The sequence below is a fragment of the Gorilla gorilla genome, chromosome 1 (assembly GCF_029281585.2).
Source record: "Gorilla gorilla gorilla isolate KB3781 chromosome 1, NHGRI_mGorGor1-v2.1_pri, whole genome shotgun sequence".
NCBI classification, from domain to species: domain Eukaryota; kingdom Metazoa; phylum Chordata; class Mammalia; order Primates; family Hominidae; genus Gorilla; species Gorilla gorilla.
The window spans coordinates 161,821,350-161,838,475 of record NC_073224.2 but is presented as its reverse complement, the minus strand read 5'-3'; the positions used below and the strand labels follow the sequence as shown (position 1 = coordinate 161,838,475).

At 39.9% G+C, this 17,126-nt stretch overlaps 1 protein-coding gene across 3 annotated transcripts in view; it reads left to right on the top strand.

Annotated features, from left to right (window-relative positions):
- The window catches only part of GIPC2 (GIPC PDZ domain containing family member 2), a 92,409-nt gene that overhangs the window by 69,631 nt on the left and 5,652 nt on the right, over nucleotides 1-17,126 (top strand). For all 3 annotated transcript variants that reach the window (XM_063697591.1, XM_063697584.1, XM_004026014.5), the window contains 2 exons: nucleotides 4,868-4,974; nucleotides 11,350-11,431. In XM_063697591.1, coding sequence (XP_063553661.1) covers nucleotides 4,868-4,974; nucleotides 11,350-11,431 — 189 coding nt within the window. The remainder of the gene's footprint in view (nucleotides 1-4,867; nucleotides 4,975-11,349; nucleotides 11,432-17,126) is intronic.

The window sequence follows — 17,126 nt, the reverse complement described above, 5'->3', positions numbered from 1 at the left end:
CTTGTTTTTGTGTATAAACAGATTGATTTATGTACCTGGATCATAGGCTCATAGACAAACACGGCTTCTGTTTCCTTAGAGGTGAAAACCGCCTTTCTGGAGGCTGGTCCAAGCCAGAATTTAAAATTTAACTTTTGCTTTGGTGCCACCAAGTGGTTGGTTAGCTTTGAGATGGCTTGGCAAATACATAATGATAAAAAAAAAAAATCTGGGATATATAGGAGGAGCTCAGAGGATTTTTAGGGCAGTAACACCATTTTGTATAATACTACAGTGGTGGATATATATTATAATATACATTTATTCAAATTCATAGACAGTGTAACACCAAGAGTGAACTCTAAACTATGGACATTGGGTGATTATGATGTGTCAATGTAGGTTCATCAGTTGTAGCAAAAGTCTTACTCTGGTGTTGGAGGTTGATAATGAGAGAGGCTGTGCCTGTGTGGTGGGGATAGGGAGCATATGGAAACCTTCTGTACTTTCTGCTCAGTTTTGCTCTGAACCTAAAACTGCTCTATCAAAAAAGATTTATTAATGAAAAGTCTTCTATGCTACATAGATTTTCCCTTCTGGCTACCAGTGTTGCAGGTAAGAGCAAGATAAGATAGAAACGTCATGTAGAGAGGCCAGCTGACTTCTTGGGCAGGGATGATACAACCTTTATGAAGCCCCACACTCCAGAGGCTGGATCCTTAGCTTTGTAAGTCCCAGAAACCTTTTTATTTTTATTTATTTTTTCAATGTATGTAGAGTTGTTCAGTTTTTCAGGGCTATATCATGCTCACCAAACTTACAAGTTTTTTGAAAAGTCAGATTGGCAATATATTATTTTACAATTAGAAATGTGTAATCAATGGTAAACCAAAGCACATGTGGTAGATGAGAAGTTCATTTTTCACCCTGCAGGAAATTTATATGGGCAGACAAACTATACCAAGTAGGTTGCTTGGTGAAATTGCAGTAGGGTCGAGGAAGGAGGTTGCATGTCTTAAGATTACTACCATTAAGACGAAGCTATCTTCACCACTTTAGGGATATACATGACTCTGGGCTGGGGATACTTACATTGCTAGGCAGTACGGAATCCTGGACAGTGCTGATGATAGGTCAACTTAATCTTTTTCTTTGGATACTCTTTTTGAAACTCTATGCTGAGTGCATGATAATTCTTTCTTCCCTTACACTGGACATACTATAACTGGCAAGGCCAATACTGTAGGCTTGCTGATACAGCTCTGGTCTCCTGTGAATGTTGGGTCACCTGGATTAGCATTTGGATGTTCCCCAAATTATCAGCCACCATTTATAGGTTTTTGGTTAGGCGGGGCTAGTGTACTAATTACATGCTAATTTTTAATAATTGTATTCTCAGAGGAAGACTTATGTTTTATGTTTTGGTGATTCTGTTCCTGAATATAGGTCAAAATTAATATGCAAAATTAATATGCAAACTCCTTAATCACTTTGGCATAGATTCCTAATAGCAAAACAGTACTTGGCTGAAGATGGGAATTATCCTGGTTTATTAGTCTGTTCTCACACTGCTATAAAGACATACCTGAGACTGGGTAATTTATAAAGAAAAGAGGTTTAATTGATTCATAGTTCCACATGGCTGGGGAGGCCTCAGGAAACTTAAAATCATGGCGGAAGGGAAAGCAGGCATGTCTTATATGGCAACAGACGAAAGAGAGCATGCAAGAGCAGGGAAAACTGCTTTACAAAACCATCAGATTTCATGAGAACTGATTCACTATCATGAGAACAGCATGGGAGAAACCACCCCTCTGATCCAATCACCTCCCACCTGGTCTCTCCCTCCACATGTGGGGATTATGGGGATAACCATTCAAGATGAGATTTGGGTGGGAACACAGAGCCAAACCATATCACCTAGGTTCTTTTTTAAAATTATTATTATACTTTAAGTTCTAGGGTACATGTGCACAACGTGCAGGTTTGTTACATATGTATACATGTGCCATGTTGGTGTGCTGCACCCATTAACTCGTCATTTACATTAGGTATATCTCCTAATGCTATCCCTCCCGCCTCCCCCCACCCCACAACAGGCCCCGGTGTGTGATGTTCCCCTTCCTGTGTCCAAGTGTTCTCATTGTTCAATTCCCACCTATGAATGAGAACATGCAGTGTTTGGTTTTCTGTCCTTACGCTAGTTTGCTGAGAATGATGGTTTCCAGCTTCATCCATGTCCCTACAAAGGACATGAACTCATCATTTTTTATGGCCACATAGTATTCCATGGTGTATATGTGCCACATTTTCTTAACCCAGTCTATCATTGATGGACATTTGGATTGGTTCCAAGTCTTTGCTATTGTGAATAGTGCTGCAGTAAACATACGTGTGCATGTGTCTTTATAGCAGCGTGATTTATAATCCTTTGGGTATATACCCAGTAATGGGATGGCTGGGTCAAATGGTATTTCTAGTTCTAGATCCTTGAGGAATCGCCACACTGTCTTCCACAATGGTTGAACTAGTTTACAGTCCCACCAACAGTGTAAAAGTGTTCCTATTTCTCCACATCCTCTCCAGCACCTGTTGTTTCCTGACTTTTTAATGATTGCCATTCTAACTGGTGTGAGATGGTGTCTCATGGTGAGAAAGTTTTTGCAATCTACTCATCTGACAAAGGGCTAATATGCAGAATCTACAAATAAACAAATTTACAAGAAAAAAACAAACAACCTCATGAAAAAGTGGGCAAAGGATATGAACAGACACTTCTCAAAAGAAGACATACTGCCTAGGTTCTAAGTAAGAATGCAGGCCACTTCATGTCTGTGTCATGAGAGCTTTGCACAGACCTCACTGCCTACTGGTACTCACCAGCCTGTCCTGTGATGCCTCACTGGAGTGCTCAATTGTCTCCGGTTCTTTAGTGCAGGGGTCCCCAACCTTTTTGGCACCAGGTACTGGTTTCATGGAAGACAGTTTTTTTCCACAGATGGGGCAGGCAGGAGAGAATCGTTTTGGGATAAAACTGTTCCACCTCAGATCATCAGGCATTAGTTAGATTCATAAGGAATATACAACCTAGATCCCTCACATGCACAGTTCACAGTAGGGTTCATTTTCTGTGAGAATCTCATGCCACTGCTGAACTGAAGGGAGGCAGAGCTCAGGCTGTAAGGTAATGCTGTGTGGCCCAGTTTCTAACAGGCCATGGGCTGGTACCAGTCTGCGGCCCTGGAGGTTGGAGACCCCTACTTCAGTGCAGCATCCCCTCCCCACCTGCCTCTTCCCCTGAACTGCTGCCATGTGGAGTCCTCAGTCAAGGAAGCACACGGTATTTGCAGAGGTTGTAAATTAGTATCCTGTGGTTGGAATCTGACCCATAGATCTCTTTTGTTTTTGCCAATATGTTGTTTTTAAAAGTTTGATTTAATTGTCCAAACTTAAAAAATTTAAAAATCCAGAGATGCACACAAAACTCTGAGTATCCTCTTTCTTTCCTTCTTTTCCTCTCTCTCTTTTCTTTTCTTTTCTTTCTTTCACAGGGTCTCACTGTGTTGCAATCATGGCTCACTGCAGCCTTGACCACCTAAGCTCAAGCTATCCTCCCACCTCAACCTCCTGAGTAGCTGAGACTACAGGTGCGTGCCACCATGCCTGGTTAATTTTTGTATTTTTAGCAGAGACGGAATTTCACCCTGTTGCCCAGGCTGGTCTTGAACTCTTGGGCTCAAGCGATTTGCCTGCTTTGGTCTCTCAAAGTGCTGAGATTCAGGCATGAGATTACTGTAATCGCCCTGGCCTGAGTCTCCAGTTTCATTGCCAAAAAAAAAAAAAAAAGAAAAAAAAAAAGTGGATGATCTGGCTATGGAGGGCTTATATTCCCACAGCACAATAAGTTATTGGAGTGGGGCCTACATAGGGCACATTTCTTCCAATTATCCTCTTTCTTCGCCCTTCCCTTTCACTCATTTATGTTACTGCTTGGTAACATATTTGGTGGTGACGCTTAGTTTGTTGCAAATGCAGGATAAGACACAACAGAAAAAACAAGCATAAGGAAAGTAGTGGCTCCCTGTGAACTCTTGCTCCCTGCTCTTGTCCTTGCTGTCTGCAGGGAATTCCTTCCTTGGAACCTGCTTTCAGGCTCTTTTTCTTTTGGACCCCATTTCTGTTAGTATGTCAACTCTGATTTTATCCCTTGTGCTTTCAAGAGGTGTGGGCTGGAGCGTTGTTCACGAAAGCATATGAACTTTGAAATCTGGTCTGTATCTGCAAGACCTGGTTTTGAATCCCAGCCCCATTTCTTACTGCCTTCAGTTCCCTTATCAGTAAAATGAGGGCAATCACCGGTCTCATAGGTTGGTATGAGTATTAAATGGGATTTTTTAATGTAAAGCATCACACAGAGGGTAGATCCTCAAATAATAGTGCTCTTGTCCCTCTCTTCTCTCTTTTTTTTCCTTTAAATTTTTTTTTGTTTCTTCTTTTTCTATTGGTCCATTGGGAGAAGAAACCTCTCTTCTTTCAAGACATGATTCTTTCCCTTTTTTTGTGACTTTGATGAAACCACTTACTCCTCTTTACTCTTTTTATAGAGCCTACTGTTTTTTCTTCCTTGTAACTTTGTCTTTCCCATCTGTACATTTCACATATTCCCTTTTCTTGGAGTTAGAACTCTCTCATAAAGACTCTCTTATGAGAATAATGGATGACAAGTACATTTATTTTGCTTCGGGAAATTCTATAAGAAGGCCTACGTTTTATCAAATTTCTATAACAATTGTATATAGTTTTGTGATAGAAACTACATTAGCCTTCACAGTAATCTGTTGGGATGCTTTCTGTGTATATGTATGTTTCCCTGTTCATTGTATTGTAGAAATAGAGCCGAGGTCAAAGGCTGGAAAGTCATCAGGAGAAAAAATTGGTTGTGGAAGGGCAACACTTCGCCTGAGATCAAAAGGTCCTGCCACCGTGGAAGAAATGGTATGTTATGTTCATTTACTTCCTGTTCTGCTTGGAAATGTTGAGTTAGATAAAATTCCATTCATTCTAACCAAAACTTGGACTTTTAATTCATTGTCTATTTAAACAATCTGGAAATTACTGAAGGTATTTAAAAAGGAAATATAGAAATTAAGGACATGAGAAGAGATTGTGATCTATAGAAATTCTCAGTTACGTGTAGGTGACGTTTCTAGACTCTATAGACAGCTGGACTATCTCAAAAACTTAAGTCAACCAAAGCTCTCTGAGAACCAAGAAAATGTTTCAGAGCCACCTGTAGGAGTAAACAAAAGAAGATATTGATAATGAAAGATTATATTCGTAAACTCCTCTTCTCACATAAAACACCTGTAGTCATCTTTGACTCTTTTCGTTCATGTCCCATGTCGCTTCCATCAGCAGATCCTAGTGGATCTACCTCTATAAGTTACTGGAGTCCAGTGACTTCTTACCACCCCTGCCCACCACTGTGCCCCAAGGCACCATCATCTTATCCTGGATTTTGCAATCACCTTCTGTTTAGTCCACCTGTGTTCACCCTTGCCTTCTTTCCACCTGTGCTCAGCACAACCCTCAGAATGATCCTTAAAATATGCAAGAGAAATTATGTCACTTTTCTGCTCACAACCCTCCAGTGGCTTCCCATGACACTCAGAATAAAACCTAAAGTCCTCAGAATGACCAACATGACTGAACTCTGTATTTCTTCTCTGTTCTCATTTCCCATCCCTCTGCCGTGGCTTCCTCTGCTTCAGTCATGCTGGTCTCCTTGCTGTTCCCAAACACTCCAGGTGTATCCCCATCTCAGGCTCTCAGTACTGCTGTTGTCTCTGCCTGAATGTTTTGCCCATTTATCTGCATAGCTTGCTCCCTTGCCATCATTAGGTTTCTGCCCACACATTATCTATCTCAAAGGCCTTTCCCGAGCATCCTATATAAACAGCAACTCCCTCCACCCCTCCCACTGCCCACTCTTCCATGTCCTTAATTTTTGTCAAAGCAATTGTATTAGTCTGTTTTCACACTGCTAATAAAGACATACTTGAGACTGGGTAATTTATAAAGAAAAAGAGGTTTAACGGACTCACAGTTCCACATGGCTGGGGAAGCCTCACAATCATGGTGGAAGGTAAAGGAGGAGCAAAGGCACGTCTTACATGGCAGCAGGCAAGAAAGCATGTACAGGGGAACTGCCCTTTATAAAACCGTCAGATCTTGTGAGACTTATTCACTATCATGAGAACAACGGCATGGGAAAAACCTGCCGCCATGATTCAGTTACCTCCCACCAGGTCCCTCCCACAACGTGGGGATTATGGGAGCTACAATTCAAGATGAGATTTGGGTGGGGACACAGCCAAACCATATCAGCACTAAACACACTAGGACTCTATATCTTTGATTAATTTTGTCTACTGTCTAGCTCCTTTGCTCACATGTCTTGTTCACTGCTGCATCCCCAGCACCTAGAATAGGACCTGATATACCAAGGGAATGGAAATCTTTGGTGCATTAATGAATTAATAAATGATTCCTTTTAGTTTGAGAAAAGCAAGGGTTTTTCCCTTTGAATGACTTTGTCTATATATAGGTCAGTGTTTGAGTGAAAAACACCAGAAGGAGAAGTGACAACTAGAGGCAAGAAGGGTGGAGGAAGAAAACTGCAAGGTTGGGGTGGCAATGGTAAGGATTCCAAGTGGCAAGCAGCAGGCCCACAACAGCAGCAAAGGCATGGGGGTCAAAGCCCTCCCGTGGGCAGATGGGATGTCGAGCAGGTGACTGATGCCTGTGAGCTCCGGGGGGCAGGGGCAAGGCTCTGGGCCCTTCTAGGGTCTCTCTGTATGTGAATGCTGTCTGGGTTCCTATGTGTTTGAAGGAAAAAACAGACAGGTGAACAGTTTTGAGGCTGTTTTACAGAGTGCGATCTCAGAACTTGTTGGGTGACAAGGTCCAGGGTTGGTCATGGGGGTGGTTTGTTGAAGCAGACACTTAAGGAACACATGAGGCCAAGGCTGTCCTTAGGAATGTCGAGTCACCCAGGGTGTTGTCAGTTTTGGGGGGATCTAGAGGAAGATCCTGAGTCAAATGTGTGGGTTCTGGGAGAATGAAAGGACCAATCAGTGGCAAATGGCAATGAAGAGATCTGATAGAGCAAAAAGTGTTTTGAAAAGGAGATATGATGAGGTATGTGAAGGAAACCCAGGGCAGTGACTTCTGGGCATTTGGAGCCTTTATTTTCCCTCTGTGGCCCAGCACACTGCCTGGTATATTGCTGAAGGCCAGTAAGTGTTTATTGAATGAATAAGCAAATCTCAGTGGAAGAAAGGAATTTATCAGAGAAGGGAAGAACAGAGGGAAGTTGCTGGCTGTGAGGAGCCAGGAAAAAGTCAGCTCTGCCTTTTGCTGGAGGCTGTGAGGAAAAATGAGCAGACCTTTAAACAGCTCACAATGGAAGCAGGTCAGCAGGAAAAATGCCATGTCCCTTCAGGAGGAGGAGCATCTTCTAAGGGTTAAATCATTCGTCACTCTTTGTTAAGCACCTGCTGTGGCAAAGGTGCCTGAATGGAAAAAGAGCAGCTTAAGATCTACCTGGGGAGGTAGGAAAGATTCATTCAAAGATAAACATCTAAAAATCTATTCCTATTTTCATAGTCTGTTTATTAAAATAGGGCAATTAAAAATAGCTCATAATGAAAGGAAAAAGCTGTTTGGTGCTAATATTAAATTTGATACAAATGACATAAAATCTAATTTCAAACACTTTAAGGATTTAAAGGATTTATGGGATTTAAAGCAAATCACTCCTTTAATCACCTAGCACAAATTCTGAAAATGGTGTAAGATTCTCTGTATTAGTCCGTTTTCACACTGCTGTAAAGAATACCTGAGACTGGGTAATTTATAAAGTAAAGAGGTTTAATTGACTCACGTTTCCGCATGGCTGGGAGGCCTCAAGAAACTTACAGTCATGGCAGAAGGTGAAGGGGAAGCAAGGCACGTCTTACATGGTGGCAGGAGAGAGTGAGTGTGCAGGAGAAACTGTCGCTTTTGAAACCATCAGATCTTGTGAGAACTCCCTCACTATCACGAGAACAGCATGGGGGAAACCACCTCATGATGCAATCACCTCCCACCAGGTCCCTCCCTTGACACGTGGGGATTGCAATTCAAGATGGGATTTGGGTGGGCACACACAGCCAAACCATATCAATTCTCCACTTGCATAACCTCATACTTTATTCAATATATGCTTGCTGAGACAGGCACAGTCTAAGTGCTGGTGATACAAAGAAGAATAAAAACCCTGTTTCTCTTCTAAAAGGAGAGAAGCATGAAAAGAAGCTATTACAACCCAGTGGGATAGGGTTAATGGAAGCAGGTGCAGGATACACAGTGTCACAAAGAAGGGGCTGATCAGCCATTGACAGGGATTGGGGAAAGTAAGGAGGTCAGAAGGCTGGGTGCAGTAGCTCACGCCTGTAATCCCAGAACTTTGGAAGACTGATGTGGGTGGGTTACCTGAGGTCAGGAGTTCGAGACTAGCCTGGCCAACGTGATGAAACCCCATCTCTACTAAAAACATAAAAATTAGTTGGGCATGGTGGTGGGCACCTGTAATCCCAGCTACTTGGGAGGCTGAGGCAGGAGAATCACTTGAACCTGGGGGGTGGAGGTTGCAGTGAGCTGAGATCGCACCACTGCACTCCAGCCTGGTCGATAAAGCAAGACCATCTCAAAAAAAAAAAAAAAAAAAAGGTCAGGAAGTGTTTCTCTCCGGAAGAAATTAGTGAGTGAGTTCAAAATGGGGAAGAAGAGTGTTCTAGGCATGGAACAATAATGGGTTTTTGGGACCTGTAAGCTGTTCATGAGATTGGAGTGTGGGGTGCTGGAAGTACTGGTTAGGTAGGGGTGATGAGGCTAGAGGCATAGGCTGGGGTTAGGATGTGAAGGGCCTTGTGGATAATGAGGGAGCCATTTAAGAATTATGAGGGGAGTAACACAATCAGGTTTGTGTTTTAGAAAAATTCCTTGGTTCCAGGTTATGGGTTGTTGAGCAGCTTGGATTTGAGAGGGTGAAGACCAAAGGCAGGGAGACAAAATAGGAAACCTCTGCAAATCAGAAAAGATGAGGACTAAACACTGGCAAACAGAATGTGGATGGAGAAGAGGTGATAGATCCAGATCTGTTCCGTAGCAAATAGGAAATATTAGAATGGTAAAATATTGGTGGCCATTTGGGTATGAGGAGTACTGACACTTGTCACCGTAACTTAAAACGTGCCTGGATAGATATAAAGGTTAATACCTGTTAGTTTGCATAGCCTGTTGCTTTATACAGACAATTCAAGATACATTGTAATGAAGGCAAGAGCAATATATTGTCTGTTATTGTTTTTAAGGTTTCGTTCTTGTAAATAAAAATATGAGAAAGTTGTATTAATATCTTCAAGGAGATAGATTTTTATTTGCTATAAAATGCATAATTTTAATAAAATTTGAGACTACAAAACAACATATATTTATAACAGTATTGAAAGTAACATGAAATTCTTATAATCTAAATAATGAATTCTACATTTGCATGTATAGTTGAGTAGTTAACATCTTTGGGCAATTCCATTTTCAGCTATGATGCCATTTAAAGCCAAGTATTGAAATAAACTGAGCAGAATTTACCAAATATTAAACCAAAAAGTTAAAATAATATTTTTACTGAAATGTTTAGTAATCATTTCGGGAAGAACAAAAATGTTTTGGTACCATTAATACATAACACAAAAATGATTTAAAAAATATTATTTTATTGTCTCATTCTTATAAAATTTCCTTTTTTGGTGTATTTTTATAATGTATACAATATATTAATATGGTAATACATGTGTAATTGATAAGCAATACATACAATAAAGTTAAAAATACACAATAAGGGTATTTGTTCAGAAAAGTTTTACTATTGGGATGAGCCATCAAAAGTTTGGAGACCCTGGCCTGCACAATAAAGACCAAAGTCCTTTTCATGGTACACAGGACTCCTCAAGATCTAGTCATATTTGTCACTGTGTTCTCCAGCTACATGGGACTTCTGGCATCCCTCTAACATGACTCTGTGACCTTACTTAGACTTTGCCTATCTATTGCATCCTACTTGAAGTGTCCTCTCCTGCTTATCTCCTCTTCATCACTGAAAACACAGTTCTTGGCTGGGCGTGATGGCTCATGCCTGTAATTCCAGTACTTTAGGAGGCCGATGTGGGCGGATCACTTGAGTCCAGGAATTGGAGACCAGCCTGGCCAACGTGGTGAAACCCCGTCTCTACTAAAAAAATACAAAAAATTAGCTGGGCATGGTGGCGCACGCCTGTAATCCCAGCTACTTGGGAGGCAGAGGTTGCAGTGAGCTGAGATCACACCACTGCACTTCAGCCTGGGCAACAGAATGAGACTCTGTCTCAAACAAAACAAAACAAAACAAAACAAGACAAAAAAACCCCACCACAGTTCTTAAGACATCCTTCTTTTTCTCTGAGACAGGGTCTTGTCCTGTTGCCAGGCTGGAGGGCAGTGGCAGAATTATGGCTCACTACAGCCTCGTCATCCTGGGCTCAAGTGATCTTCCCACTTTAGCCTCCTGAGTGGCTGGGACTAAAGGTGCATACCACCACACCTGGTTACTTTTTAATTAAATTAATTAATTAGTAGAGATAGAATCTTACCATGTTGCCCAGGCTTGTCTAGACCTCTCAGGTTCAAGTGATCCTCCTGTTTGAGCCTCCCAAGTGTCTGGGATTACAAGCATGTGCTACCACACCCAGCTAATTATTTTAATTAATTAATTTTTTTTTGTAGAGATGGAGTCTCACCATGTTGCCTGGGCTGGTCTCGAACTCCTAGGCTGAAGCAACTCTCCCACCGTGGCCTTCCAAAGTGCTGGGATTACAGGTGTGAGCCACTGTGCTCAGCCAAGTCACCTTCTTTCTAAAGTCTTCCATGACTGTTAGAGATATAAATTTGCTTCCTCCCTTGTGATGCTTCTGTGCCTTTTATATCCTTTAAAAACTGTTACATGTTATTTATTTTCACATCTGTTTCCTCTTCTAGATTGTTAGCTACTTGGGGATTGTGTTCCTGGCTTTTCTTTTTTGAATCCGTAACACTTAGTGCTGACACTAAAAATAAGTATTTACTGTATTGATTTGTATTTAGTTACAGAGCACATTCTAGATCTATTTCCATTAAAATTAGCTGAAATACACAATTATGAACCGGCTCCACATCAGGCTTTCTCTTGTGTATGCCCTGACAATCAAGAGATTTTGTTGTATAATATCTTATTTCTCTCTTTTTTTGATAAAGCCTTCTGAAACCAAAGCAAAGGCAATTGAAAAGATTGATGATGTTCTTGAGTTGTACATGGGAATTCGAGATATTGATTTAGGTAAGATTATACTATTTAAAAAAGTCATATCTCTTAATCTGCTTAATGTTTATGTCTTGTTTGTGCATACAGCCAATTATACTTTTGAAGATAAAAATATTTGCGGTATGATGAAAAGAATAACAGACATAAAGATAAGAATAATGAAGACCTGTTCCTTACCGCTTTCTAGCTATGAGGTCTTAGTGCCAAGTAAACTTTAAAACATTTTAGTTAGTTCTTAGTCATTAAACTGTGACTACTATCTCCTTTAGTGTTGTTTGTTTGGATTTAAAAAATATACACAAAATGAATTTTGTAGATGATACATATAAAAGGCATTATTATTTGATATATCAGAAGTGCATTGATTGAATTGCACCCTTTAACAGGGTTACTGAAGCCCTATGAACAAGGAATTAGAAATATGAAGAAAGAGGACACACTTGGCATATGACTGAGAAGGGCAGTTAAGCAGTTGAATTTCTGCGTATTTCTTATGTCATCATTAGGCTGTCAGGGTCTTGTTTATCAGTTAAGACTCTACCAGTTGAAATGACTAAAACAAAAACCAAACAAAAAACCCTAATTCCAGCTGGCTTAAGGAAAAAAAAAAGGAGAAACTTATTGGTTCTTATAATTGAAAATTCTAGCGCTAGACCTTGGCTTCAAGAATGGCTGGATCCCAAGTTCTCATGCTGTCATCAGGATATGATTTCTCTTCTCTCAGTCTTGGCTTCATTTCAGGCCCCTGTGGTATCCCCTGGCAGCTTCAGTCTCTCCCTCATGGGGCCAAAATGACTGCTATTGCTCCACCCTCTGCATCCTCGTGGCATCAAGCACAATGAGAAAGAGGGAGGACCTCTTCCAAATCATTCAAACAAAATGCCCAATATTGTCTCTGGTTGGTCTGATTGGCTCAAGTGAGCCAGTCACTGAGGCCAAGAGGATGGTAGGTCTGGGTTGAACGCTCTGGAACTGACAGTGACCCTGAAATACAAGGGTCAAGAGTGTGAAAAAGGCCTGACTCTTCCCACACAGAAGCAAGATAAATGTTCCACTAAGTAGGGCAGTTGCATGCTGGGTAGAGAAAAGAGAGTAAATGTACACTCCAGTGTGGGGGTTTATGTCTGCATGCATCCACAGGTATGCATTTGAATCAGGTACTTTCTACATTTTTTAAAGGTAAGAACTTGACTATTTTGTTTATCTGCTACCAGGTAGAGTATTTGAAGCTCGTTTATCCTTTTCTACTTCCACTCATATTCCATTTTCCTTATAGAATTACCAAAAGACAAAACAACATTTACCTTAAAAATCTCAATTGGCTTTTATTTGCAACTCTAGTATCAGGCAACACCTCAAAATGAGTGCTCTGATGAGCTGAGCAGAGGAGGTTGACTTTAGAGTCAGAAAATGGCTGAAGAAATCAGAAACATAACAAAAAGTGGGTTCCCGTTGCAAGGTTACTTTCTTCATAAAGGTGAAAACGGGGAATTTCCTTATCATGCCAGCTAAAACTGGCCCATTTGGGGATTTGGCTATTACCTATCTTTCTCCTGATTTCGTGGAAGGTCAGATAAACAACTTAGTTTGGCTTAGTGAGTGGAACTTCAGCATGAGTAACTCCATTTTGGTTTGGTCTGTTAGGCCTAGTACAGGAGCTCAGTCCAAACCAATCACTTCCTATAAATTTTATTTAACAATCTATTCTTATTTTCTTTCTTGCCTGTGTGAACTTTTATGTATCTTTTAATTTTTGAGACAGGATCTCACTCTGTCACCCAGGCTGGAGTGCAGTGGCACAATCATAGCTCACTGCAGCCTTGATCTCCTGGGCCCAAGCACTTCCCCTACCTCAGCCTCCCACGTAGCTAGGACCACAGGTGTGTGCCTCCATACCAGGCTATTTATTTTATTTTACTTTAACAAATTTTTTTTGGTAGAGATGGGGTCTTGCTATGTTGCTCAGGCTCAAGTGATCCCCCTGTCTTGTCTGTCAAAGTGCAGGGAGAGATTACAGGTGTGAGCCATCATTGCCAGCCCTGAGTGAACTTTTAAAATAAAATTTCTGTACTGGATGTACAGATGCTGTCTGCAACTTAAAAACATTGGTAGTTTGTTCCTTGCTCCTTGGAGAAAAATACAAAATTTTCGTGTGGATGCTTTTATCCTCTGTGCAGACAAGAAGTTAAAGCTGAAAACCAATGTCTGAGAACTTCTCTTTCCATTCCTTTTGCCTGGCTAATTTTTTTAATTTTAATTTTTGTAGAGATGGGGTCTACTTGTGTTACCTAAGCTGGTCCTGAACTCCTGGGCTCAAGCCATCCTCTTGCCTCGGCCTCCCAAAGTGTTGGAATTACAGGCATTGAGCTGCTAAGCCCAGCCTCAGTCTCCTGTTTTGAAACTGCAGCTCTCAAGGAACAATAGAATCCATGCTATGGTCTGGAGTGAATCACAGACACAGGGCCTAGGAAAAGATCTAACTAGGAATAAAGACAAACATACACATAAACATGAATACTTTTAGACATATAAGGAAATATGTAACATATAAACAGAGGCATCAACATGTACATAAATCAAATTTAGAATAGAAATATTTATTCGTACAACAGTCTAGACTGTGGGCCATTCTTTGGTGGTATTTTTCCATATAGGAGGGAAGCAAATGTATATATGTGTACATGAATTTTTACATATACATACACACATATGTATAGATGTATTTATGCTCACATACAGTAAAAGAGATATGATGTAGTATTGCTTACAGGCATATATATTTGGCTTGAGGCCCTAAACCTAACCCTAACCCTAACCCTAACCCTAACCCTAACCCTAACCCTAACCCTAACCCTAAAAGAGACCAGCCTGGGCAACATAGTGAGATGAGACCCTGTCTCTACTAAAAAAACAAAAACAAAACAAAACAAAAAAATTAGCCAGGCATGGTGGCATGCACCTGAAGTCTTAGCCACTTGAGAGTCTGAGGCAGGAGGATCGCTTGAGTCCAAGAGTTTGAAGCTGCAGTGAGCTAGGATGGTGCCACTGCACTTTAGACTGGACAATAGAGTGAGACCCTGTCTCTAAAAATAAATAAATAAATAAATAAATGAAAAAAAAAGAACAAAGAAAATGCAGCTTAAAAAAAGGAAATTCAGGGCACTAAACATTCCTTACAAATTCTTTGTAAATTAACCAGAAATTTATTTGTAAAGTGAATTAGTCATCTGTAACAAATTCCTCTAATTGACATGAAAAGCCATTATCATTACACATGATTAGCAATGTAATCAGTTACCTAGAGAGGTAAAGTGTAAGGAAAGTAATTATTTGAAGAATGTAAGCCATTGTTAAATTAGGAATTTCTTTCATTGTTCAGATCTGATTAGCATGAAATATAAATCACAAGTGTGATACTGATTTAACAGACAAATATATTTACTTGTATAAATATTCTCAGTATTTCTTAGCTTTCAGAAATGTTAATTCTTAATGCAAATTACACTGACATCACATTTTTCTGTACTTGTTAATGTAAGTATATATCATAAAAATTTAAAAAGTAATATGGCAACAACGTGACTTAAAACACTATCCTCAAAAAAAGATTAAGAGGTGTTTATTATTTGAAAATGGAAAATAATTTAAATGAATTTTTGTAGAGAGTAATCCTGAAGATGAAAGTGCTTCATTTGATTGTAAAGTTAAGTTGTGAACGATGACTTTTCTACCAGCCAGTGTCAACATGGGTCACCTTGGGATGTTATCCATGAAAAAAAGTAAGCGTTCTAAAAGATGCTGAGTCCTATAAGACCTCACATGGTCTTGACCTAACTCAGTGGAAAGTTGTGTCATACAAGTTTCTTCTTGAATGTTTAAAGAAACTGTGTAAGTTGTGTATAGAACTATAATGTTTTCTGATGATACCAATTTAGGAGTTTGGAGATCATCCAAGCAACTTCAGAATTTTAGGGTTTCAAATTTATTGAGATCCTGAGATGTGTGGAAAGAAGATTTGAATGATTGTTTCAAAGTCATTTATTCTATAAAATCTTCTCTTTTTTTTTCTTTTTAAAAATTTTACTACTTTGCTTTTGGAGCAGATATGAAGTCTGTTATAGCTCTTGAAAAAGTATACAGTAATGGTGTTTTACTAGTGAGAATTACATTTCTTCCTTTCTTCCTAGGATCACTTTTTTTTTTTTTTTTTTCAGACAGAGTCTTGCTCTGTCACCCAGGCTGGAGTGCAGTGGCGCAATCTCGCTCACTGCAACCCCCGCCTCCCGGGTTCAAGCGATTCTCCTGCCTCAGCCTCCTGAGTAGCTGGGATTATAGGCGCCTGCCACCATGGCCAGCTAATTTTTTGTATTTTTAGTAGAGATGGGGTTTCACCATGTTGACCAGGCTGGTCCAGAACTCCTGACCTTGTGATCCACCTGCCTTGGCCTCCCAAAGTGCTAGGATTACAGGCATGAGCTACCATGCCGGGCCAGATCACTTTCTTTTTATAGTGAATTCAAAACAATGAACACTATAGAAAGTTATCCTTTTCAGATAAAGCCAATGAAGTTTTAGAAATTTTCATTAAAAATCATTCTACATTGACTGCATTTTTGATGTTTGACTTGTGAATTTTTTGAAAAGCATTGATATTTATAAAAAGTCTTAGGAAAAGTAAGGCCTGAAGACCTTCCATAGAATGAGATGTAGTTGCGTATTTTATGATTAAACTAACAATAATGATGACTAATCTTTAAACCCTGTTATTTGCCATTTTATAGATTTGAAAACTGAAATTCAGAGAAGTTTGATAACTTGCCCAGTCACCTAACAAGTTAAAAACTAAGATTTAATTCTGAAACTTTGATACCAAGATTTTTAACCGTAAAGATTTTTAACCGTAAATATTTTATATTTAAAAGTTCTGTTTAAGTGTTTAAAAAGTTAATGGAAATTATATGTTGATCTGTATCACCAAAACAAGTTTGCCATTAATAATAATGTAAATGTAGTCCAGTGGCAGTAATAGAAATGGCCACTAGAGGTCAGCACTTAGCTGCTATATGTGGTAAAAAAAAATTCTCTTTACAGTTAAGAAAATTCTTTTTGAGATGGGGTCTCACTATGTTGCCCAGGCTGATCTCAAAATCCTGGACTCAAACAGTCTCCCTACATCACCCTCCCAAGTAGCAGGGATTACAGGTTAAACATTTACTATTTTTTAAATCTATTTTTTCTTTTTTTCTCATGTGTTTCTAAACATTATACTGTAAGAAAATTCTACTTTTTTTTCTTTCTTTTTTTTTTTTTTGAGACGGAGTCTTGCTCTGTCGCCCAGGCTGGAGTGCAGTGGCGCGATCTCGGCACACTGCAAGCTCCGCCTCCTGGGTTCATGCCATTCTCCTGCCTCAGCCTCCCGAGTAGCTGGGACCACAGGCGCTTGCCACCACGACCAGCTAATTTTTTGTATTTTTAGTAGAGATGGGGTTTCACTGTGTTAGCCAGGATGGTCTCGATCTCCTGATCTCGTGATCCACCCGCCTCGGCCTCCCAAAGAAAATTCTACTCTTCTAATGGAATATTTTTTGCCAGATTGCATTCAGGTTTATTATTGCAGTATATTGTAATTTTATTATAATCAACAGACGAAAATAATCTTAGTGGCTATCTTATGTTAATATGCTGTACCTTTATAAAAAGTGTTTTATTT